The 22,712-nt window shown below is 56.3% G+C and overlaps 3 protein-coding genes and 1 long non-coding RNA gene across 4 annotated transcripts; 2 read left to right on the forward strand and 2 right to left on the reverse strand.

Moving 5' to 3' along the window:
- Window positions 1-33: 33 nt before the first annotated feature.
- BTK (Bruton tyrosine kinase) lies at window positions 34-7,926 on the reverse strand. Its single transcript, XM_030497086.1, has 18 exons — window positions 7,629-7,926; window positions 7,410-7,508; window positions 7,118-7,186; window positions 6,526-6,607; window positions 4,918-5,046; window positions 4,775-4,842; window positions 4,101-4,276; window positions 3,729-3,791; window positions 3,438-3,492; window positions 3,049-3,131; window positions 2,823-2,950; window positions 2,609-2,683; window positions 2,119-2,290; window positions 1,659-1,875; window positions 1,108-1,172; window positions 585-703; window positions 318-475; window positions 34-242 (listed from the first exon to the last, which is right to left on the reverse strand). Exons 1-18 carry the CDS (start codon window positions 7,767-7,769, stop codon window positions 171-173), a joined length of 1,971 nt encoding a protein of 656 aa, XP_030352946.1. The 5' UTR covers window positions 7,770-7,926; the 3' UTR covers window positions 34-170.
- Window positions 2,238-9,307, forward strand: LOC115612607. The gene is made up of 2 exons (XR_003993093.1): window positions 2,238-2,698; window positions 7,680-9,307. It is a non-coding gene; the product is annotated as an uncharacterized LOC115612607 (long non-coding RNA).
- Window positions 9,308-11,290: 1,983 nt separating this feature from the next.
- RPL36A (ribosomal protein L36a) lies at window positions 11,291-14,061 on the forward strand. Its single transcript, XM_030497093.2, has 5 exons — window positions 11,291-11,485; window positions 11,756-11,861; window positions 12,095-12,162; window positions 13,794-13,916; window positions 13,999-14,061. The coding sequence occupies exons 1-5, from the start codon at window positions 11,483-11,485 to the stop codon at window positions 14,017-14,019; spliced, it is 321 nt and encodes a 106-aa protein (XP_030352953.1). The 5' UTR covers window positions 11,291-11,482; the 3' UTR covers window positions 14,020-14,061.
- A 392-nt stretch (window positions 14,062-14,453) lies between these two features.
- GLA (galactosidase alpha) lies at window positions 14,454-20,251 on the reverse strand. Its single transcript, XM_030497091.1, has 7 exons — window positions 19,946-20,251; window positions 19,505-19,679; window positions 19,105-19,282; window positions 17,592-17,683; window positions 16,533-16,694; window positions 15,771-15,968; window positions 14,454-15,597 (listed from the first exon to the last, which is right to left on the reverse strand). The coding sequence occupies exons 1-7, from the start codon at window positions 20,113-20,115 to the stop codon at window positions 15,334-15,336; spliced, it is 1,239 nt and encodes a 412-aa protein (XP_030352951.1). The 5' UTR covers window positions 20,116-20,251; the 3' UTR covers window positions 14,454-15,333.
- Between the last annotated feature and the right edge of the window lie 2,461 nt (window positions 20,252-22,712).

Raw genomic sequence — 22,712 nt, forward strand, 5'->3', positions numbered from 1 at the left:
CCCCCTGCCGGCGGGGCGGTGTCAGCGAGGAGCTCAGCGTTGGGAACGGTTTATTGTGGAGCCGAGTCCCGGGGGACCACGGTTCGATCCTGCGCTGGGCGAGGGGCGGCCCTAAGGGACCCCCGGGTGCCGTGTCCCGCTGCAGCAGCCCCGTAGTACCCAGCCCGCGGTCAGGGCTCCTCGTCCGTGATGTCCAGGATGCTGCCCAGCAGCGCTGAGAAGGTGGGACGCTCCTCCGGCTTCTGCAGGGAGAAGGGAGAGCTGCGGAGCCAGGTCCCAGCAACCCCGCGGTGGGCAGCGGTCTGGGAGCCGCTTACCTCATGCCAGCAGCTGTACATGATGGTGTAGACCCGCTCCGAAGCCTGCTGCGGGCGGTACAGGCGCAGCCCCTGGATGACATGCTCCGTTGTCTCGCTGTTGTTGAACCTCTCGTAAGGCATCTTCCCCAGGGAGTAAACTTCCCACATCAGAACGCCTGTCACAGGGAATGGCAGGGATGGGTCATGGCATGGAAGCAGCTGTGGCTGAAGCTGGTTTGTTGGAGCACCCTCTCTTCCCGACCTCCGAGTCATTCATGCTCTTACCAAAAGCCCAGACGTCAGACTTGCTGCTGAACTTGCTGTACAGGAGCACTTCAGGAGGAGACCACCGCACTGGGAACTTTGACCCCATGGAACTTGTATACTCGTCATCTAGAACGTACCTGCAGAAGATAAATAGATCACGGTGCCTGCCTTGTGTTTCATAGTTTACTCCACCATGCAACCAACGAAGACCAAAAGGAATTGGCAGTTCTCAGAGTGACTACAGGTTTCAACAGGCAGAAATAGGGTGACACAAAAGCACAGCCACAAAAAAGGGGATGTGGAGAGAAAGCCGCAGCCAGGAGACTAGAAGTGGGAGAAAGAAGCAGAAAAGAGAAGGGGGAAAAGGGACAGGGGAAGTAAGGAAAGGATGGTGGAGAGGTGGAAGGTTGAGCCAGATAAAGGAGCGGAAAGACAGGAGAAGACAAAGGAAAAGCAGAGCTAAAGGACTAAGATGTAAAAGAGACTGAAGGAGGAGATGCAGGATTGAGACAGGAAGGTGACATAGACACATCCGCCAGACCTGGAAAGGCCAAAATCCGATACTTTCACAATTCCTTGCTCGTTCACCAAACAGTTGCGAGCAGCCTGTGGATGGAGAGATGGAGGCAGTCATTCCTACCTGCTCCTGCCTCCAGCATCCTGTTTATCTGCAGAAGGGCAACTTCTCTGGTGGGATTTTGCCTCAACAAAGCAGTACCAGGAGGAGATCAGGTACAGCACCCAGCAGCATTGCAAGCTAGTGATAGCCCAAGGCTGACAAACTGCAGGCTCAGCTTTTCACGGGGGTTGAGAGGTCCCTTTTCATGTCTGAGCCAGCAATGCTGCCTAACACAAACCCTGACCTAGCTACAGATTGATTTCCCATCCCCTGGAAAACTATCCAATCCTTTCTGCAATCCCTGCTAACCCACTGCAGTGACTTCAGAGCATCCTGCCCATGCTCAGGTGGGCAGGGAAAGCTTAGAGGGATGTGCTGCAGAGCTGCCTCTCCTCATGGTGATGAGCTGGACCCTGTCTGTCCAGGACATGCTGTGGCTGCTGCTGAGTTGGAGATGTGTCCTTCAGGCCTACCAGGTCTCGGTGCAGGAACTGCTTGGATTCCAGGTACTCCATAGCTTCACAGACATCCTTGCACATCTCCAGCAGCTCGGCAGGCTGGAACCGCCGCCGAGTTTCCCTGAGGAAGTTGAGGAGGCAGCCGTTGGCCATGTACTCGGTGATGATGAAGATGGGATGCTGCTTGGTGCAGACCCCATAGAGCTGCACAAGCTTCTCATGAGACAGGTTCCTGTTTTGGGGACAAGAAGGGCAGTTCTGAGCACCTAGAAGGCCAAGCAGCAAAAGAAGCATCTGTGAATAAAGAGAGTTTGGGAAGGGAAGGTGCTCCTGGCCCAGCTGATGGTGGAAAAGCTCACCAGGGAATCAGCACAAAGGCAGTAGGTTCTTGGATGCATTTTTGCATCCACACCACCCAGTGCAGCCATTCTGGCAAGACACGTCCACCACTGACCTGAGGCTGCTCACCACTTACATCATGACTTTGGCTTCGTCAATGAACTCATCCTCTGACATGGAGCCCTCCCTGATCATCTTGATAGCAACGTTGTACTGGCCTCTCCATTTCCCGTACTTCACCACGCCAAACTGCCCCGTCCCCAGTTCCTTCAGGAAGGTCAGATCCTTTGGGTCAATCTCCCACGACCCTGGGACAGAGAGAACAAGCATAATGGGGTTGCAGGTGGCCTCCTTGATCTAGCAAGCACAAGAAGAGCTCACAAGCATTCGCTGCCTGAAAAACTGTCCCCAAAATCCATGAAATCTGAGACTTGTTCCTCCAAGGGATGGGGAGCAAAGTAGTTTGTGGCATCTCTTGGTCAGAACTGACACCAGAGGGAGAGTGTGTGTTGGGAAGTGATTCCTGGGAAGGCTGTGAGCCCTTCTGCCATGGGACAACCAGGATCCCAGCCTCAGAAAGTCAGTGCTGCAACCAGGGAAGTGTGAGGTAGCCCAGGCCAGCTTACCATAGCCAAGGCCAGCTGTGGAAGGAGCACTCCTCTGGTGTTGAGACACAGGGTACTTCAGTCTGGATATGAGCCCTGAGACACAAAAAGGTAAGATTGCCACACCACACTTATCCAGCAGGGAACACAAGCCTCCTGCCTTCAGTGCAGGAAGGTGGGGATACTGTTGTGTCAGTAAAAGCACTGCTGGCCCCACTGTGCCCCCATCACTGACCGGCAGAGTTGTGCTGGTGGTAGGTGATGAGCTCCGGGATGGTGTTGAACACGTGCTTTTCTGCCAGGTAATACTGATTCTGGGGGGTGCAGCACACAACATAGTGGCGGATCATGCCTTGGGGGTCTCTGGAGACACAGTACGTGGGGTCAGCAGCGTGGGGAGGACAGGCAGAGGGTGAGGGGTGCCTCTGAAGTAGGAACAAGCTGTTCTCAGATCCACTTACACAGAGGACTTGGCGTAGACGGACACAGTGTATTTCCCTGTCTTGCTGGTGGAGTCTCGGACAATGAAGCCTCCTTCCTTACCCTAAAAGAGATAGGGGAGAGGGGATGGGGTGGTTGTGGGGTGGTGTAATGTAACAGGCAAGACTTAAAGTGAGTGAAGATCACAGCATGGCTGGAGAGGGTGCGATAAGCCAGAGGAGTCCTACTGGCAGTCCCTGCCTGGGGGCCACCTCCTGAGGAGGTCATGTTGGGGTACAGATGGTTCCCGGGGCTGCTGGGGTGATGCTCCCCTCCCAGCACAGGCCTGGCTGGTCCCACGCTAGGCACAATGTGACAGCAGCCCATGGAGGGCTGGTGTGTAGGAATGACCCAGGGAGTCAGCACTTACCTCCTGTTTGAGCAGTTGCTCTGCTTGGCTGCGGGTGATGTTCTTTGAGTACCACCTGGAACAGGGACACGTGTCAGGGAGATCCCTGCAGCCATGCTGTCCCCAGCCTGGTCTGAGCCTGGCCCAGCACAGGGCAGGGCTGACTGTGGCTCTCAAAGGAGAGACTCAAAGGGTAGGGAAGAGGGAGAGGGACCCAGCTGGGCTCGCAGGCTGTGTATATTTAACAGAACCGAATGTGAAAATCTCTGACCAAGAGCAGCTTGCACCATCCCTGCGCCTTCTCCTACTCACTCAAAGATCTCCAGGGAATTGCTGGTTTCAGTGACATAGTTGCTGGGGATGTATCCTTCTCTCCTGCAGGAGAAAAGGGGCTGGTCACACACTGATGGAGGAGGCCAAGGGGAAAGCAGGTTCCTGTCCCAGAAGGCTCAGTAGAAATGGGCTCAAAAACCTTGGTGCAAACCCATTTGGGTTCATGCTGAAACCACAGCCTGCTTCAGTCTCCTGCACTGTCCTCATGTGCCACCCCACATGGGACCCGCTGACTGGCAGCAGGCTGGCCTGCTGTCCAGGATGCTGAAGAGGTGTGTTTGCCATCAGTGCCCTGGCACCAGGAGAGGCCACTGCAGCAGGGTGACTGCAGCGGGCAGTGGGAGCTCTTACCCGTTCTTGTCACGGGCTTTCCACCAGGGCAAGTGGCTTTCCTCCAGGATGAGGTACTCCTCGCCCTTCTGCAGCTGCAGGTCCTGTGCATTCATGGGCAGGTAGTTGTAGAGGGCCACCACCTTCTTCATCTCGCCCGCTGTGCTGGGGGCCGGCTCGGGAGGCAGCGGCTTCATCTTCCCAGAGCAAGGGAGAGCATGGGACAGGGTGAGGCAGGCAGACACACAGTGCCCAGGACAGACCCTCCCCAGGCCTGGTGGGCAGTGGGCTCAGGCCAGCTCAGTGCAGCGTTTGTCTCAGCTCCCTCATGTATCCCCACCAGGAGACCAATCCCCCCCCAAGCACTTTTCATTGCAACATCTTTTGGAGACTCATCCTCACAAAAGGTAAGTGTTTTCTCTCTACCTTTTGGCTTAACCCGTGACTCCCTATACTAGTTCTTCTCTATCCTCCCAGCTCCCCCTGGGGAACCTCAGGGGTGAGATCACTTGACTTTCCTTCAGGCCTTTGGTTCAAGCTCCTTCTCCCTCAGGGCACCATCTTGACATCCCTCTCCAAAGCAGAGCCCTGGCCTGTACCTGTCTGAGCAATGCCATTGAACTTGTCGGCTTTTCCCAGATAGACCATTCCTTAAACACCTTGGAGCAAACCCACATGCTGCTGCTGGCCCCTACCTGGTCCTCTTCAGGAGTGGGGGGAAGAGGCTTCTTTGTCTTGCGATGCGACCGCCCAACTTTTAAACCTTCAGAACAGAAAAGGATGAGAAAAGACCCCAGAGCCTGGGGACAGGGCGAGGGGAGGATGCCCAGTGTCTTACTGCCATTCCTGCTCTCCAGGATCTGGCAGCCCATGGCATTCTTGGCTGTCTGGGAGCAGCACAGGTACTGGCCGTCGATCCAGAAGCAGGGGTGATACTTCTGTACCAGGTCGCTGTTGTACCGGATCACTGTGGCAGGGAAGGGGAGATGTGTGTGACCTGGGGCTGTGTCCCCAGCACGCTGCAGAGAGCTCTCTGCTCCGTCAAAGCAGATGATCAGCCCTGTCAAATCATTCCACCCTCTGCTGTGCTACTGATACACAGCCACACGTGGCCCCACTGCGGGTTTACCTCAGCTCATCGCTCCTGCAGCCAGAATGTCCGGCATCCCCCAGGCTGCTGAGGTTTGCAGCTCTCTTGAACCCTGATTTTTGGAAGTGGGGAGGGAGGCCAGTGTTGTGCCTGGCTTGTCCATGGGGACAGCAGGGCACTGCCACCATCCCTGCCTGCTCAGAGACTTCCCTTGCTGGGATACTGCTCCTTTGCTAGGAGACAGCCAGCTTCCTTGTGCTTCTCCCCAAGCTAGAGGGACAACTAAAACACCACGAGAGAACAGTGCTGGCCCACAGCAGCTCTGTGGGTGCAGAGAAGGATGAGGGCATCCTGGCACTAGAAGACATGCATTTTCTCTCCCCTTTTCCCTGTGGATTTCACACTGGCTTCAGCTGCCCCAGCAGCCCCGGTGCTGCAGCAGAGCAGTGGGAGAGGGCTGCTGCCTGCTGGGGAAGAGCTGCAGGGCTCTTGTGTAGCAACTGACTTCCCTGTTATCAGCCTGTGCTGCTTCCGCCTCGCTGGGGCAAACTTCCCTGTGTCAATTCAAGCAGCTAATCACCCACCAGCACAAAGCCACAGAGATGCACACGCACCAAGAGACACACACAGGCAGCTCCAGCACCAAAGCATGAGCACTGAGTTGAGGTAAACCCTCGGCGGGGCCACGTGTGACTGTGTATCAGTAGCACAGCAGAGGGTGAAATGATTTAACAGGGCTGATTATCTGCATTCAGGGAGCAGAGAGAGCTCTCTGCAGTGTGCTGGGAGATTCTGGCCAACTTTAAGCACCCCGGCAGTGTGCTGCAACACTCAGCTCAAGCAGGTAGCACCTCATGCAGCAAAGTGTTAGCTCAGCACAGCTCAGGGTGGGTTGGGAGAGATGCCCCTTGGCTTCCAGCAGGCTTTTGCCTGTGGTTCCTAAAGCACTGGGGGCTCTACCCTCGCCTTCCATGCCAGTACAGCTGCATGGCCACATCTGCTATTTCTTTTTGCCCTCAATAACTTCCGAGCCTGCTCGAGCTCATTTGGAGCACGCTTGTGAGAGGCCAAGAAGCCTCAGCCGCGGTGACTATGGTGGGGCAGAAGTCAGGGTGACAGAGGCGAGTGTCCATGTCCCCAGGCAGGAGCAGCTCAGGGATGTTAAGGAGTGGATGTGGGGTATGGTCTTATGAGTGCTCTGGTCACGGGAGGAGTTCCTGATCACTCTACTTCAGCCATGGGACAGCAGAACCACAAGATAAGAAGCCCCGGAAACCTGGTGCTCTGGGTCACACCACACGCACAGCTCATGGCTTGTGTTTGCCTTTGGGGGGGCTGCAGAGCCCCCACACTCACCGCTCTTCAGCTGATGGATCCAGCGTCTGCGCAGCTCCTCTGTCGGGGAGAAGACGTAGAGGGGCCCTTCGTCATACACCACCTGCAGGACCACGCACCTCAGCACCCATCGGGGGTCTCCAGGGAGGACAGGGGGAGCCGAGGCTTATGGCAGAGCACAAGCTGTGCCGTGTGTGCCAGCCCCGCATGCTGCTCGCGGGACCGTGACAGAGAAGTTATAAATAAGCCCCTTCCCCCGAGACTTTCCACTTCCTTCTCTGACTTTCGGTGTGTCCAGAAGAGGCAGGCAGCTGGGCAGGGAGCTGAACGGGCAGCATCCCTCCAGCATGGGCCGTGGGGCCGAAAGGGGCACAACAGAGCTCAGAAGCTGGTTTGCATCTAAGCAGCCCCCTCAGATAGAACTGCCCAACTCCCTGGGGCTCAGTGGCTCACCTGCATGCCCCATGCAGCACTGACTGCAGCAGGGTGTCCCCAAATGGGTGAGTGACACCCGACATGGGGGTAGTGATGCTGGGTTTGTCACCAGGTCCCCCTGTGGTCCTCCTCTGCAGCCAGGCAGAAGGGACCCGCAAAGGGTGCAGTGAGGACTCACCTGGAAGGGGTAGGGGAACCGTTCAATGATGGAGATCTGCTCCATGTTGTTGCAGTCGTCTCCTTTTCTCTGGAAGAAAGAGCCAGAGACATGCTGCTCAGCTGCTGGCATCTCCCATGGGACCCACAGCCTTTGGCATCCTCCTGCCCTGCATCAAGCCAGACCCCTGGTATAGGCTATGGGTGCAGAGCCCCCCATGCCAAGCAGGTCCGTCCCCCATTCCCACCACCCCATTGCAGGGTACCTCTCCCTACTTCCCCAGCGAGGGGACACAAGCGGGGACCCAGCTCACCAGGACCTGCCGCTCAGGGGGAGGGTTGTGCTCAGGCACCACTGTCTCCACACAGGTGATCTTCTCAATGTCCACTGAGCCCTTCTTGCTGCCCCGGCGCTGCAAGACACAGGCTTGGTTTGAATGATCATCAAGGGAGGCTCAAGCCAACCCTCCCTGTCCAACCACCCCTCGGGCTAGCAAAGGGACAACTGGTGACCCCTGTGGCTGCCGACTCACCCCCCGCTCAAAGTCATACTCGTAGTAGGACAGCTTGCTCTCTGTCAACAGGAACAGGCGCTTCTTGAAGTTGAGGGGAGATGTCTTCTTCTTCTGCTGTGAACGCTTCAGGAAGATGCTCTCCAGGAGGACACTGGCCATGTCGGCCCTGCCGGCCTCCTCCGTGCTGTGCTCACCACGTTGCTTTGGGCAGGACACCACCAACACAGTGCTCGCTGCCCACTGCTGGACCTCACTTAGCGCACTGTCTCCACTGCCCGAGGGGCAAGCTGGGGGTGCTGGGACCACCACGGCGGGGAATCAGCTGCAGAGGTGTGCGGGCAGGTCAGTGCGGGGTATCTGTGATGTGACCTCTCCCTCTTCTGTCCCCTCTCCAGCGCCAGGCTGCAGACCAAGCCGCTACCCGGATGGCTTTGGCTTCCGATGGGTGCTGGAGGGGCCCCACGGGGGTGCAGATGGACAGACAGACATAGATAGAGAGGGAGGAGCGCAGAGCCTAAGAAGCAACACCCAGAGGGCTCCCTCCTCTCCTCCAGCATCATGTGTGTATGTTTGTGTGGGCCGTTTCCTCCTGCCATAGCGCAGGCACTTTGTGCAGGGACGTGCTGACCTGGTTCTGTGGAAGGGGCAGCTGTGGGAGACCGGTCCCTAAAAACTTGTGGGTAGATCCTGGCCTCAAATAGCTGCTGAGAGCACAGAGTAGCCCTAAAGGTATCCTTCCCCTCTGTGTCGATGGAGCCTGCAGGAAAGCAAGGATGATGCTCGACCCAGTTTTCTCCCCCTCCAGGCTTGAAGGGCTGCCTCCAGCCAGCAAACAGAGGGGTTAAATCCTTCCCCAGCCCTCCTCAGCAAAGCTCTTCCCTTGAGCCTCTCCAGGGATGGTCCAGGTAGAAAAGGGCTCAGTTGAGAGCCCGTTGTCCCACTGCTGCCCTGCTTTCAGGGGGGCTGGAAATCTGCACTGGCACATCTCTTGGAGCATCCTGTACCCTTTCATGCTGCACTGTGGCACCCAGACAGCTCCAACACCCCCCAGAGCTCTGGCCTTCTCCTCCTCTGAAGGCTGTAACCAGTGCCTGACTCCAGCCTGAATGTAACAGGGAGTTCATGAGCTACATGGAGCCTCTGCTGAACTCCCCTGGAGCCCTCCTCCATGTCTCCTGCCCTGACTACCTACATGCCCTGCTCCCCCTTCACCTCCACCTTTTTTCCTCCTACAAACACAGCTTTAGAGGGCAACCCAGAAGAAGCTGTTTCCCTTCCCTGCTGCCCTCAGCCCATCTCCTCTGGGGGAGGCTCAGAGGTGCGCAGGAGCCAGGAGTTGAGCCCCCCTCCATCAAGGCAGGCAGCCCATCCCTTCCCCTCACACAGGAGGCAGGCATTGGCTGAGCCATCACAGGGACCATGTGGGGACCAAAGATGCCAGGACCCGGTCCCAATAGCTGTGCCTCTCTCTGGGGCATGCCCAGACCGGGAGGCAGGAGCAGGAGTGTTCCCAGACTCTCCCAGCACAGATCCTGCTGCTGCAATCCCGCCCCACTGCGGTGGCTATAGCCAGAGAGGCTGAGAACAAGCAGGGTTCCCACTTCCAGGGTCCCCTTTCCCTACCCTTGTGGCCTTCATGGGCCTTTCCCGCTTGTTTGGGTGGTTTAAAAAACAAAACAAAGCAAAAAAACCCTTCAGCGATGAGTCCTTAGAGTCTTTTATAAAACACAGCAGCCTCCACTGGCTGATCCAGGCCTGGGGAGGAGGGAACTGGGTCCCTGCTGAGCACAGGGCAAGTGGCTGGGGTTGCCACTGACAGGGTGGTGGGCAAACCCAGAGAGACCCCCTTGCAAGCATCCCCTTGTAGCCCCATGCCTCAGTTTCCTTAGCTATAAAATGTGGCTGCCGGCCCTGTGTCCCCCCTGACACAGGCACAGGGGCTGAGCAGAGCGGCCTTGGGGTCCATCCCATCCCATCTGCAGTGCTGGGTCTCCAGAAGCTTTGTCTTGAGTCACAGCAGCTGGGTCACCACCAGCAGTGCCAGGCAGATGGGGCCACATCCTGTGTCCTCTGGGACAGTGCTAACGTGGGTATCTCAGAGGGCTGCTCTGCCCAAGCATGGCACAGCCTCCCCGTCACTGCCACCGGCTCTATTCTTGCCTATCCTTGGGGGTGGTGGGTTCCCCGTGGGACTCACCCCTGCTGCCGTGCTGTGATAAAGCAGAGGTGCAAGTGGGTGGCTGGAAGCATGTCCTGTGTGTGTCCCCAGCTCATGTGACTTCCTGCCGCTGTCACACCTTGGCCAAGTGTGCTCTGGTGCTTGTGGCCTGGGTGCTATGCCCCACCATGGTGCCTGCCCATGTCCTGCTAAGGAGCTGAGCCTGCCGGCCACTGCTGGCTGATGGGGGGCTGCCGGGGGCTGGCATACCCAGAGCAAGTGGGAAGGGTGACAGGGTGTCTGTGAAAGACAAACTCCACAGCCCCTGTGTGTGGGGTGCAGCCCGGAGGGTGACAAAAATGAAGAGGAGGGAATCTCCTGGGTAGGACAGGCTCGTGAACAAACCCAGAGCTGCACTCCAGCAGTGCCTACTGCAAAAAGCATGAGCAAAGAGTGGTCAAAGGCACTGTCAGCACCACGACCCCCTGCTCTGGAGCACAACTGGGGTCCCTGGCACTCACACACCACCCTGATCCCATGCTCTGGAGCACCGCTGGGGTCTATCACACTCACACACCACCCTGGTCCCATGCTCTGGAGCACTGCAGGGGTCCATCACACTCACACACCACCTTGATCCCATGCTCTGGAGCATCACAGAGGTCCCCAGCACTCACACACCACCCTGATCCCACGCTCTGGAGCATCACGGGGGTCCCCAGCACTCACACACCACCCTGATCCCACACTCTGGAGCACCGCAGGGGTCCATCACACTCACACACCACCCTGATTCCATGCTCCACTGCAGCCCCAGAGCCTCCGGCACTCACCCGCTCTGCTGCATGCACTGTGGCCTCATGGTACCTGTCCCCTCCTTGGCCTGCCCAGGGCTGGCCGGGCTGTGGGACAAGGCTGAGCCTTCCCAGCTCACCCGCCGCTTGGCAGCATGTGGCCTGTGCCCAGGACAGAGGCGCGAGGCCACAAGCAGGCACCACATGGCTCCCGCCTCCCTGGCTGTGCCCGCGCTGGCAGCGGGTCACGCCGCCACCCTCGTGTTCCAGCCCTGTCCCCACACCGCACACGGCTGCCCTGGGCACTCACCCGGCCCTCCCGCCGCCGCTCCGGCCCGCCGGGGTCCCGCCGTGCCCGCTGCCCGCCCGGGGTGGCCCAGCGGGGCCGGTTGGGGTGGCTGTGGCGGCGGGGACGCGCGGCGGGGTCGGCTGCGCAGGGAGGAAGGACGGGGCTGGCCAACCCCACCCTTTCAGTTCCCCTTTCCCTGCTCTCTGACTCAAAAGCACCAGCTGTGTTTCCTCCTGGCGCGGCCGGGGCTCGGGGCTGCCCCGCATCGAGGGGACGAGGGACACGCACATGGCACCGGCGTCGCGCTGGGGGGCAGTGCCATGTGCCCCCCGCATCCCGCACCCTGCGCATCGCACAGGGTCACCGCAGTCACGCACCCCGGTGACCCCCTCCTGCACCCCCACAGCCGCGTACCCCCAACCCTCCGCACCCCCCCGGCCACCCTCCGCACCCCTAACCCCTCCGCGCTCCCCACCCCGCAAACCCCGCACGCCCCGTCCCGCCGCCCCGCTCTCCGCCCGCCGCAAGGAGGCGCCGCTCGACCTCCCTGCGCGCCTCCCCTCGATTGTTCCCCGCTCCCATCTGTTTCCGCTTCCCGGGCGCTCCGCCTCTTCGGGCCGCAGCCGGCAAGATGGTGAGTGCCGGCGGCAGCGGGCCCGGTTCTATCCGCTGTCATCCGCCGCGGCGGCGGCTCGCTCCGCCCGCCCGAGGCGCCCGCCGCTGCGGTGGGTGCTTGGCCAGCGGTGCGACCGGGTTTGGGCGGCGCGGGGAGGTCGTAGGTCCGGGGTAATCGCGCAGGGCCTAACCGAGGGGAGGGGAAGGGCGGCCAGGCCGCGCTGCGCTGGTGGCCGTGCTCCCTGCGCGCCCGCTGGCCGCGGTGACCGAGCCCTCCCTTCCCCTGCAGGTGAACGTCCCGAAAACCCGTCGGACCTACTGCAAGAAGTGCGGCAAGCACCAGCCGCACAAAGTCACCCAGTACAAGAAGGGGAAGGACTCGCTCTACGCCCAGGGTAGGGCTGCGGGCACTGGGGCACGGCCCAGGGGAGGTTGTGTGGGACCCGGGTGGCCATGTCCCGCAGCGGGGGGATGGTTGTGGGGCAAGCACGCGGCTGTGGGAGAGGTGGGGGTTGCTTCTGATCTGTGGCGCAGTTGCAGGCTGAGTTCTGTTAAGGTTTGGTGAGTGGCAGTTGTGCTTATGGCGTGTTTTGAGTTGTTGCCTAACGAGAGCCATTTCTTCCTACAGGAAAAAGACGCTACGATAGGAAGCAGAGTGGCTATGGGGGCCAGACGAAGCCCATCTTCCGTAAGAAGGTGAGTGCTGCTTCTGGAAGGAGGACCTGAAACTTTTATGGCAATCCACATGCTCGTTTGGAAGAGGGAGCTTTAGCCTCCTGCAGCCTTGTGCTGGTCCTGTGCTCTAGCTATGTCATGGTGGCTCTGCCGGTAGTGGTGTCCGGGGAGTGTAAATTCCCCATCCACATCTTCCCTGCTGCTCCCGTTTCGTGTGATGCTCCTTTTATTTTTAGGAGTGATGATGTAGCATGTTGTGATGATGAGCGGGTTGTGCAGGGAGGTTGATGGTAGAGGGGAGCAGGGTCTTACTGGGAGTGATGCTTTTGATGAAAGGAGAGTTTTCTTCATTGCTTGCCAATACAGCGAGGGGAAAGGGAGCCTGCTGCTTGCTCTCCTTATGAAGAAGCGGCAGTAGTTTCTCATTGCAACTTTGCTGGGTTTGTGAGGCTCTGCTGTCAGTGCAAGGGTGTGGGAGAAGCAAAGCACGTGCAACTCTTGGGGCAGGGCAGGACACAACATGGTTTTCTTGCAGTCTGCTGCCTCCAGGGAAATCCGTATTGCTGAGCCAGTACACGAGAGCTGCTGCGTTAGGCCTGTCCTGGGAGCTTCAGAACAGCAGTGCGTTCTGTTACAGATGAGCTGCAGAGACCTGCTGCTGTCATCCTCTGTCCTCGGCAGTGTGTGGATACCTGGGACTGTGGTCTTGCATGTTTTCCCCCTGTGCCTCTTTGTACCTCCTGGCAGGGAGTTGTAGGGGGGCAAAATCCATGGTATTTGCAGCAGGGAAGCAGAACCTGGTGGCTGATTTGCTATAGTTTTTGTGTGAACTGTTCAGTTACTTACTAAGCTGCTTGGCTTGTTGCTGGAAAGCCCTGGTGGTGTGCTGGAGATGTTCATTAAGTCTTCCAGCAAGAAGAAAATGAGACAGCAGTTCTTCAAGTTGATTTTCTGCCAGGAATTGGGGAAACCTTGCAGAGAATGCGGGCGCAGCAGGGTACACAGAGCAGCCGTACTGCTCTCGCAGTTTGGCACTCTCCTGCTGTACCGTGCCATCCCCATTCCTGTTTCTTGCTAGTCAGCGTTATATGGATGATTGGGCGAAGCTGGTAACTGGTGGTTACAGCCATGGGCAGCTGCTACAGCAGCTTTGGGTCCTTCCCTCTGTACTCTCGGGCTTCATCTGACTTGTCAGTAGCTGTGGGTCTGCACTGAGCATACTGTGTTCTGGGGCAAGTTTGTGCTGCTTCCAGGTGTGTCTCTGCCTGGGATTCTGCTGAGTTCCCTGAGCACTGTCAGTCTGTTCTTCCACACTGCAAAGTGCCTGTTCCTGGTTCAGTGTTCAGAACTGTTCAGTGTTCGCTGGCACAGGCTTGCAGCGTGGCTGAGCTCTGCAGGGGCCAGCACTGCCCCACTGAACCAGTGTCCTTTATTGTGAAGGTGGAGATCCACTGTACTCCTGTACTGGTCCGTAGAGTGCTGCCTGGTTTTTAATGGAAGGAGCCTAGCTCTGTAGGTAGTCTTTTTATGTATATTGTGAGAACAAGCTGCTCACTGTTCAGGAGTGCAGGTAACATGCTTTTCCTGACAGCAGCAGTTTGTTTGCTTGTGGACATTTTGTGCATTGATACACTCTGCTCCTCTCCTCCCAGGCTAAGACTACGAAGAAGATTGTGCTGAGGCTGGAGTGTGTGGAGCCCAACTGCAGGTCCAAGAGGATGCTGGCAATTAAGAGGTGCAAGCACTTTGAGCTGGGAGGAGACAAGAAGAGAAAGGTAGGTTTGTGTACCATGAGTGGCTAAGAGGGTGGCAGCATTCAGTGGTGAATAAACTTGCTCTGTCTCTTCCTTCTTACAGGGCCAGGTGATCCAGTTCTAACCTGCTTGTTGTTATGGACCATATTAAAGTATTTGGAAGTGATCTGTTGTTTGGGTTTTGTATCTTCTCTTGGTGGTAGGGTTGGACTCACAACTACATCAGCCCAACAGGAAGGTATTGCTTGCAGAGCTGCTTAGTAAGTGAACAGTTGTCATCCAAAAGCCCTGCCAATGGCTGGGATCTCCTGTCTTCCTAAGAGCTTGTCTAGAATGCATGTAGAGCCTGAGGCTCTGATGGATTTTGCAGCAGTGGCTTCTCAGTGTGACCTCTGCCTGTGACAGGGACTGGATGGCTGCATTGTGTCAGCTTTACTGAGTGCTCTGTAGTAAATCGTTACAAAAACTTAGGGACTGGAACAACTATCCTGTCATCTAAAACCTGTTTTAATTTCAGAGACTGAGCTGTACTCCTGTATAGTGGAACTAAGAAAAAGCTTGGCCTTTTAAAGGGATATTTTAATCAAAGTGCTTAATCACAGAAGTAAGAACAAATCAATATACCCTGATTGTGCAATAAGTCAGAAGAGAACATACTTGTACATGATAGTTGCATAAGTGATTGAGTATCCATCTCCTGTCTCAGAGGGACCTGTGTTATTCCAGCTAAAGGTCACTGTAGCAGTGGAAAGCAAGCACACAGGTACTTCTGGGAGGCAGCTCACATGATAGGATCTCAGACGCATCATGAGGGAGTTGTCATCTAAAGGGAAGTGTCCACCGCTAGTGAGAGTCCCGGGGTAAGGAAAAACCCTCAACAGCTGAGTCCCCAGCTTACATTTATACTAAGCAGGCAGCTGTTAAGAAAGCAGTTGCTAAGAAGTGCAATGATTTAGGCCAGTCCCTGAGTGGTCAGGTGGAAGGAGATGTCCATCCTCTGAGGAGAGTGTTGGGTTTCTTCTTCCTTGACTGTGTGCCCCAGCCTGGCAAAGCAAGAGCAAGGCAGCCAAGGGTGTTTCCCTATTGTCCCTGAAATGCTCAAGGAGAGCTGTAAGATGCTGCATGTGTCCTTCTGCATTTCCTTGGTAGTGGCAGAGGGTATGAACAGGACTTGCTGCCCTGCTGCAGTCCTTAGAGCCCCCTGGAGGAGTTAGGTGAGATGCCAGAGAAAGGGTAAAGGAGAAGCAGCACCCCTTTCTCTGTTACCTTTGGTGATGGAGCGATGGGTATTTGTCGCCTTAGGCTGAAGGTTTGAAGTCCACATAGAAGCACTTGAGTAGCAAATGCCTGAGGAGAAAACAAAGGCACCCACCCCACTTCCTTTGACAAGAAGTTTAGAAAGAGCCTGAGGCTTACAAGGAGATTGTCTTTGTGCCTCCTATAGCGCCACTACTTTGAGCAGCACAGTGCCTGTTGGGTTCACCTCCACGCTCAGGGAGGACACCCAGCTGTACACCCCGCAGTCCCTGCTGGCCGGCAGGACCTGCCACACAGAGCACGCCGGGTTGCAGGCCAGCCCGTTGCCAAGGAAGGTGAGGGGGAAGGTGAAGTTTCGGGGTCCCCCAATCTCCTGATGGTTCAGCACTGCCACAGCATAGGCTTGGCCAGACAGGGGCCGCTCCCACAGCTCAAAGTCCTTGTCCTGCCAAGGAGAAAATAAACATGTTAGGGGAGACAGAAGTGATGGTCTTTGTGCCTGTCTGTTTCAGGAGGCTTCAGGAACAAGTGGGCTCACTTGGCTCCCATTCCCAAACCTGGAGCACCCCCCTATTACCCCAAGTGTCCCCTTTCTGAGGAGGCTGCTGCCTGCTGTACCTTGGTGATCTGGTATCCCTGCTTGCCCAGTGGGTCCTGGTTGATGGCGATCACCTCTTTGTTCTGGAGCAGCCACTTGGCCTCAGGACTAATGTGCCGCAGGTCGTTGGACATAAAGAGGGGAGCTGCCATGATAGCCCACATTGCCATCTGAGTCACCGCCTGGTCCCAGCTCAGCCCAAAGTTTCCAATCACCAGCTGTGACAAGAAAACAAAAGCACCTGGTAACACTGCCTGCCAAGGAGAAACTGGGCCACCAACATAAGCACTGGTAAATGGCCGGATGCTGAGGGTGGGACCCCTGTTTGGGAACTGCTTAGATAGATAGTCTGAGCGCCAGGAGCAGGTTGAGAAAGGCAAGGCATGACTACTGGGGCAATTCAGGATGAGCCACTGGTACAGGCAAAGAAAGATCCTCAACTGGCTAGGCAGCATTTCAAAATCTGCTTTCGGATGCAGCTATTCCTTCCCTGCAATGCTGGCACCCAGGGGATTCCCTGTAGTGGGAGATGAGCACTTCAGAGTCTCTCTCCCACTGCCACGCTGCTTGCTGAGGCTGCATTACAGAGACAGCACTTCCTTGGTACTGTCTGCAGCTGTAGTTCTCTTTCCCTTTTTCAGCCAGGGATGCTCTCATCAAGCTCCTCATCCTGAAGCCCTGTCAGAACCCTTCTCAATGTTTCTCCCCATCCTTCTCAGCCTACACCCGATGAGAGGATTTTTTGCTGGTGCTACAAGGGAGCTGGGCACTGCTCTACTTGCCATGTCAGGATCATTCCAGCCCCCTGGCCCAGCTATCTTCACAATGCTGTCCTGGTGAAGTGCTGTCCAGTCCAAGATACTTTTGATGCTGCTCCAGGAATCATAGACATCAAAAAAGTTCCTCCAGTGATTGCAGTACTGTTTGATCTCTGTGTAATTGGGCTGCCAAAACAATGAGTGTGATTAGCCACAGAGCCTGACTGTACAAGAACAAGACCATACATAAGGCTAGACTGGATCATGGATAACATGGGGAAGAACTATGATAACACCTTACATCAGCAACTATCTAGATGATCTAGTGCATGTTGGTTCCCTGGGATGCCTTATGCCCAGTAATTGCAGGCTGCCATGCTCCAGACAACACTATTGCCTCCCTTGGGAGAATGGCTGTGGCCATCCAGCTCTGTTAGAAAATTCCTCCGAGCACTATTTTACTGAAGGTGTGATGAGGCCAGTGGGATTAACCGTGACATCCCAGTAATTACCGCCATTTCTTGGGTTTACGCCCTTTGGTGACTAATGCATTAATTAGGAGGGAATGGCACCATCCTGTCATGGTGGCACAGGGGAAGCCAGCTATGGGTGGAGAGTCTGTCATGGACCCTGGCTGGCAGAAATCTGTTGGCAAACAGGAATGTGGAGAATTCCTGTTGAACAGGCTGTCCTAAAGTCTCTTTCCTGGTCCCCAGAGGTGACTGTAAGGCTGAGTATGCAGCACTCTGCATTCAGGAGGAATAACACCAAACTATCTGCTAGCTGTGTGTCTGCATTGCCCATGTTTTGTTGCTTGGCTCCTTGGAGGCAAAGCAGATGGATGCTGCTGTGCTCTCTCTGGCACGCTCCAGCTGGGCTGTGCCTTCATGCTGCAGGATCCTACTGAATTCAGCAGAGTAATGACTTGCCTCAGGTGTGCTTCAGGACTCTACAGGAAAATGTTGTTTTCCTACACCTTACAGTCTCGTTCTCTGTCAGATGAGCAACAAGTTTCTCAGGAGACTGTTTTGCAGTCTTAATGCTTAATTTCTTCCAGGATAAGCCTTGAGAAACACTTCTTACCTGCTGCATGGGCCTCAGGTAGAAAGGCCACTCACAGGAGTACACAATGCTCCTTCCAGTCCTGTTCAGGGCCAGAGACATGTGCCTGTAACCTGAAGGAAGAGGACAGACAGAGGTTACACAATCTCCTCCGTCAAACAGAGGAACTTAATCTAACGTTATAGGTTCAGGTTTCAGTTCAACTCTTGCTAAATCAAGGCTGAACACATTATTGCAGCAGGAACACCAAAGGGAGGACAGGGGAGCTTATGGTCTGCAGCCAGTCTCCAACCTCCCAAGGACAGGTGAGCTCCTTCACGGCTTTGCTACACGTCATGGGCAGCGTTATTGCTCCCAGACTGCTGATCTCTTTGTACATCCAGCCCTGGGAAGAGGCTGGGGTTTTTCTGTATGGCTTTTTTAACTCTAGATACCTGGGAAATAGAAGTTGGTGTCCATCAAGCTGCTGGGTACAGCGTCACTGGATAATGTTGCAGGATTGTGTTCCTCTGAGGCATTTGCACCATATGGATTGGAGTAGGAATGCAAAACCACTCGTTTTTCCTGTCTTTGTCCCCAGACAGCCCTGTTAAGTCCTTTTTAATCAGCAGAGAGGGAATGAAAAGTTTCCTCTCTCCCCTGGAACTGCTTCTATACAACTGGGTTGTAACCTGGTTACATCTGATCCAACAAGAGCTTTGAGCTCCGCTGTCACGGTCCTGAGCCATGCTCCTGGCTGCAGCAGCTGGCGTATGCCCCACCGACTGGCTCCTATGGGATTGTTACTTGGGTGGGTTCTCCCTACCAGGCAGAGCGTGCAGGATTCCTGCTGCCAAACACTGCGGTGCCGACTGTGACAGCAGTGAGAGCCCGGCTGAAAGAAAACCACCTTCCCAGTTGCACCATTCTTCCCACAAATCTGCTCCTGTGGCACCAGGATTTGCTTGTGCTTGCAGGAAGTCTGTACCGAGCCCCCTCGGCACAGTGAGCTATGGAGCTTTCAGCTGCTGACTTGCCAGCCTGTGTGCAAATAACTCCTGCACTAGGATTCACACTGCCAGGCTTTAAAATCAAAACCCTGTCAGGAACTTAATGCCAGAATTCCCTTTATTTTTTTTTTCTTCCTGTTAAAAACCCTGATAACTGCCCTCTTTATGGCTGACACAAGCTGTTCTTGCTTCAAGCTGTTCTGCACTGGCATGGCCTTGCCAAAGGGATTAAGAGTTAAGTGTGTGGAACATTTTGAGCTTTCCAGTAAAAGCACTGCAAAAGGGCAAAGCCTCTGCTGTGTTTCGAGCTGAGGCAGCAGTCTGCACAGAGAGCCCCCAGGAGGGTGAGCAGGTAAAAAACACCAGTGCCAGCAACACTCAGTACCTGGGGAACAAAGTCTCATACCTGCTTCTGTAATCAAATTCCTCAAATGAGTATGCTCAGGGAAAAGCAACTCCCTGGAGCCCACCCTGGGCCTGGAATTGCTGCTGCTTGCAGAATATTCCCACCCCGTGGTGCAGTGCAGCCTTGAGCCCGTGCCTACCTTCTGCCAGCAGCTCCAGCGTGCCAGAGTTGCAGCCGTCAAACTTCAGCAGGTCCACGCCCCAGGAGGCAAAAGTTTGGGCGTCCAGATCGTAGTGGTTGTAGCTGCCGGGGAAGCCAGCACATGTCTTGTTCCCGACATCGCTGTAGATTCCCAGCTTGAGACCCTTGGAGTGGACCTGGACAGAAAGAGAACTGGGGATGGGGCAGCCGTGAGGCAGGAGGGAGCAAAGCTTGGCCAGCAAGGGCAGCAAAACCCCACTCTGTCAGGCAGGGGTTTAGCTCAGCAGCTATGCATCCATTCCCCACCCGGCCTTCCCTCTCCTCCCCTGCTCCCAGCACGGCTGCAGGCCAGGTCCCTGCCTGCCATCACTGCCTGCACCGCAACGGGTGGCACTCACGTAGTCGGCCAGCTTGCGGATCCCGCTGGGGAACCGTTTTGGGTCAGCCTGGAGCCTGCCGTGCTCATCCCGCGTCGGGGCCATCCAGCAGTCGTCAATGCAGATGAACTCGTAGCCCGCGTCCCTCCAGCCCTCAGCAACCATCACATCGGCCATCTCCACAAAGAGCCGCTCGCTGGGCACGGGGAGGCAGCATGACCAGGAAAGAAAGCGGAGAACAGAGCAGCCCCATGTCAAGCACTGAAATGTGCTGCCCTTCCACGCAGGGGGTTGGAACTGGCTGAGCTTAAGGTCCCTTCCAACCCAAACCATTTCCCAAGGGACAGGGGCGGCACCGGCACAGGAAGCACACCGGGCCAGGCCCGCAGAGCATCGCACTGTGCCGCTGCCTCCTGCCCTGTCCCGCCGGTGCGGGTACCCGCGCTGCCCCGCCGGCGGTACCTGACGCAGCGGTGTGGGTCGGTGCCGCAGTCGGTGCCGCAGAGGAAGCGCTCCCAGTGCAGCCAGCCCATCGGCGGCGTCCGCGCCAGCCCGTTGTCCAGCGCCAGCCCCGCCGCCACGGCCGCGGCCGCCACCAGCGCCCAGCGCAGCGCCTGCCGCCCCGCCGCCATGGCCGCCGCAGTGACGGGCTGTCCCGCCGGCCAATCGCCCCGCCGCCAGCCACAGGGACCGCGGCGCTCCGCGGCCCGCCCCTATCCGGGAGTCTTGTGCAGTGGCGGTCACATGAGGGAGGCGAAGTGCGTGTCCGGTGTCGCCCGCTCGGTGCCGGGGCACGGTGCGGTTGTACCGGGTTAAATCGGCGTTTCGCTGTGTAATCGATACCGGGTCAAATCAGCGTTTCGCTGTGTAATCGATACCGGGTTAAATCAGCGTTTCCTGTATAATGGATACCGGGTTAAATCAGCGTTTCCTGTATAATGGATACCGAATTACATTAGTATTTCACTGAATATAGAGGCTTGGACATAGAACTACAAGGGTGCTTAAACTGGTATTTCACTGTGCATAGGGGCTACAGTCCTCAAGATAAGGCTGCAACAAGAGGACCAGATGTCTTCTCTCAAACCAGTGTAGGTTCCTCCTGTTGAAATTGGTAATCGGCTGCAAAAGAAAACAACTCGAGGAGCCTCTCAGGGTCAGAAATTAGAACAAACAAGAAGATGTAGTTAATTGTCAAGACTACACACTACACACACGTCCCAATGTCCTTAACTAGCAGATTTCCATCAAAGGATACAATAAGTAGGGGTATTTCTCCCCAGATGACGACCATGACCCCCAGAGACCACTCCTCAAAATTTACAGTGCCTGCACCACAGCCATATCTACCCAAGTTACCATAAGCAATGCGTAGTGAGAATTGGGTGAGCGTTTTGTGGAATTATAATTAGTATGTATATAATGAAGATACATGAGCTGTAAACTGTCTCTTCTCAGGGTGCATGAGAGGCGGAGTGATCCCCCATGCAGCTGGTACTATAATAAAGTTGTGTTGGCTTCTAACCTCTCATTGTGGTTAGAGAGTTTATTGCCTCTGATGGCACCATCTTCCTCGGAATGGCTTCTTCCCCCTGCTCTCTTTCCTCCTCTGTCACCACTGTGCTTAACCCGCCTTCATCCCTCTGAGACACACTGCTGGGTTCATCTTCCTCACTTTGCCTTTCACCCTGAGCACTCCCACTCCTGACCGTGGCAGCTTGTCCAGCAGCAGTGGAGGAGGAGGGCTTTGGTGTCACGGTGTTTCTGCAGACAGCACCTTGCAGCCTGGCTGTGGGAGGTGTTTGAGCACAGGGCTCTCCGGTGTCCCGGCTGTGCTGAGGGGCTGCCGGGGTCTCCACCATGAGCTCAGGGTGGTTTATGGTGCTGTAGGTTGGGAGGTAATGAAGGGGAATGGGGGCTCTGCAGAGCTTGGCTTTCCTCTTGCAGGGATCCAAGGATCAGAGCAAAGCCCAGGGCTGGATCCAGCACTGGCAAGAGGCTGATGCATGGGGTATGGCCAGGCTGTTTGCTGCTGCCCTGCCTGCTTCTGGGGATCCCTGTGGGGCTGGATCCAGTGCATCTCTGTCTGGAGTGCCTATGCCCATGGAGGTCTTTGCACTCAAAAACTGTGGTCTCTCTTCACACAAGTTCAGCCATGAGAATAAATCATAGTCACTGGGCATCACCCTGTTTGCACCGGTACAATCAGCTTGACTGGGAGTTGAGATCTGAACCTCTGGGAATGGGCAATACTGGTGTCAGCAACACTCGGGGAGCTGTAAGGGGCACCTGCATCCCAGTCTGTTTCTGAGATGAGCCCCAGATGTAATTCCCGTGTTTGTAGGATTTACACAGTGGCAGCATGTGTGGCCTGCCAGGGAGACATGGAGGCTCTCATTGCCAAGGCAGCAGTGAGAGCAGTGAGAAATGGGAAATGAGGAGCCAATTCTTCGCCCCTGTGGATCTTCCCCAGGGCTGGATCAGCCCCTGCAGCCCTGCCGGAGCTCTTCTTGTGGTCCCTGCCACAGCAGGAAGACAGGAGCAGGATGGGGCCGCTGCAGGGCCAGGGCTGCCACAGCTTTGGACTCTGGGTGCCGCTGGTGTGTGGGGCCATCGAGGCATCTCGCTAGATGTCCTCCGATCCCTGCTCTGGAGCACCCAGGGAACAAAAGCTCTTCAGAGCCCGTGGTTTGATAATTGCTCCTTGTTTCAGTGCTGGGGTCCTCCCCCTGCCCCTTGAGGGGCTGAAGCGCAGAGGCTTCTCAGAGTCGGACAAAACAAGCCACGTTTGGGGCTGGAAAACCTCATCGCTTTGTTTTTTCTTGTGTGAAAACCACAGCCCAAAGCTACGCAGTTATCCCATATTCCCATATTCCCAGAGCTTAGGAGCACTGCAGGGCTCATCCCTGCTTGTCTCTAGGTTCCAGCCTTCCCTCACTGCCCCTTCCCAGGTGCCCTGCCTGTGCCCTGGGGGTACCTGTCTCATAAACACCCCTTGAGTTGGGGAGCACGTGGGGTGCCCCATGGCCTGTGTTCATGCAGGCTGGTCCCAAAGAGATGCCAGGGGCATGGATGTGGCTGTGGGGTTTAGCAGGGCACTGACGAAGCCCCTCTGAGCAGGTGGAGGTAATGGTGTGGTGTGATGCCCCAGCTTAGATGGCAGGGCTGTGGTGGGGCAAAGTGCCCTTTGGCTCCTGGGGCTCCTCTGTCTGGGGGGTAGTGCTGGCAG

This window comes from Strigops habroptila, chromosome 9, assembly GCF_004027225.2.
Source record: "Strigops habroptila isolate Jane chromosome 9, bStrHab1.2.pri, whole genome shotgun sequence".
In the NCBI taxonomy this organism is placed as follows: domain Eukaryota; kingdom Metazoa; phylum Chordata; class Aves; order Psittaciformes; family Psittacidae; genus Strigops; species Strigops habroptila.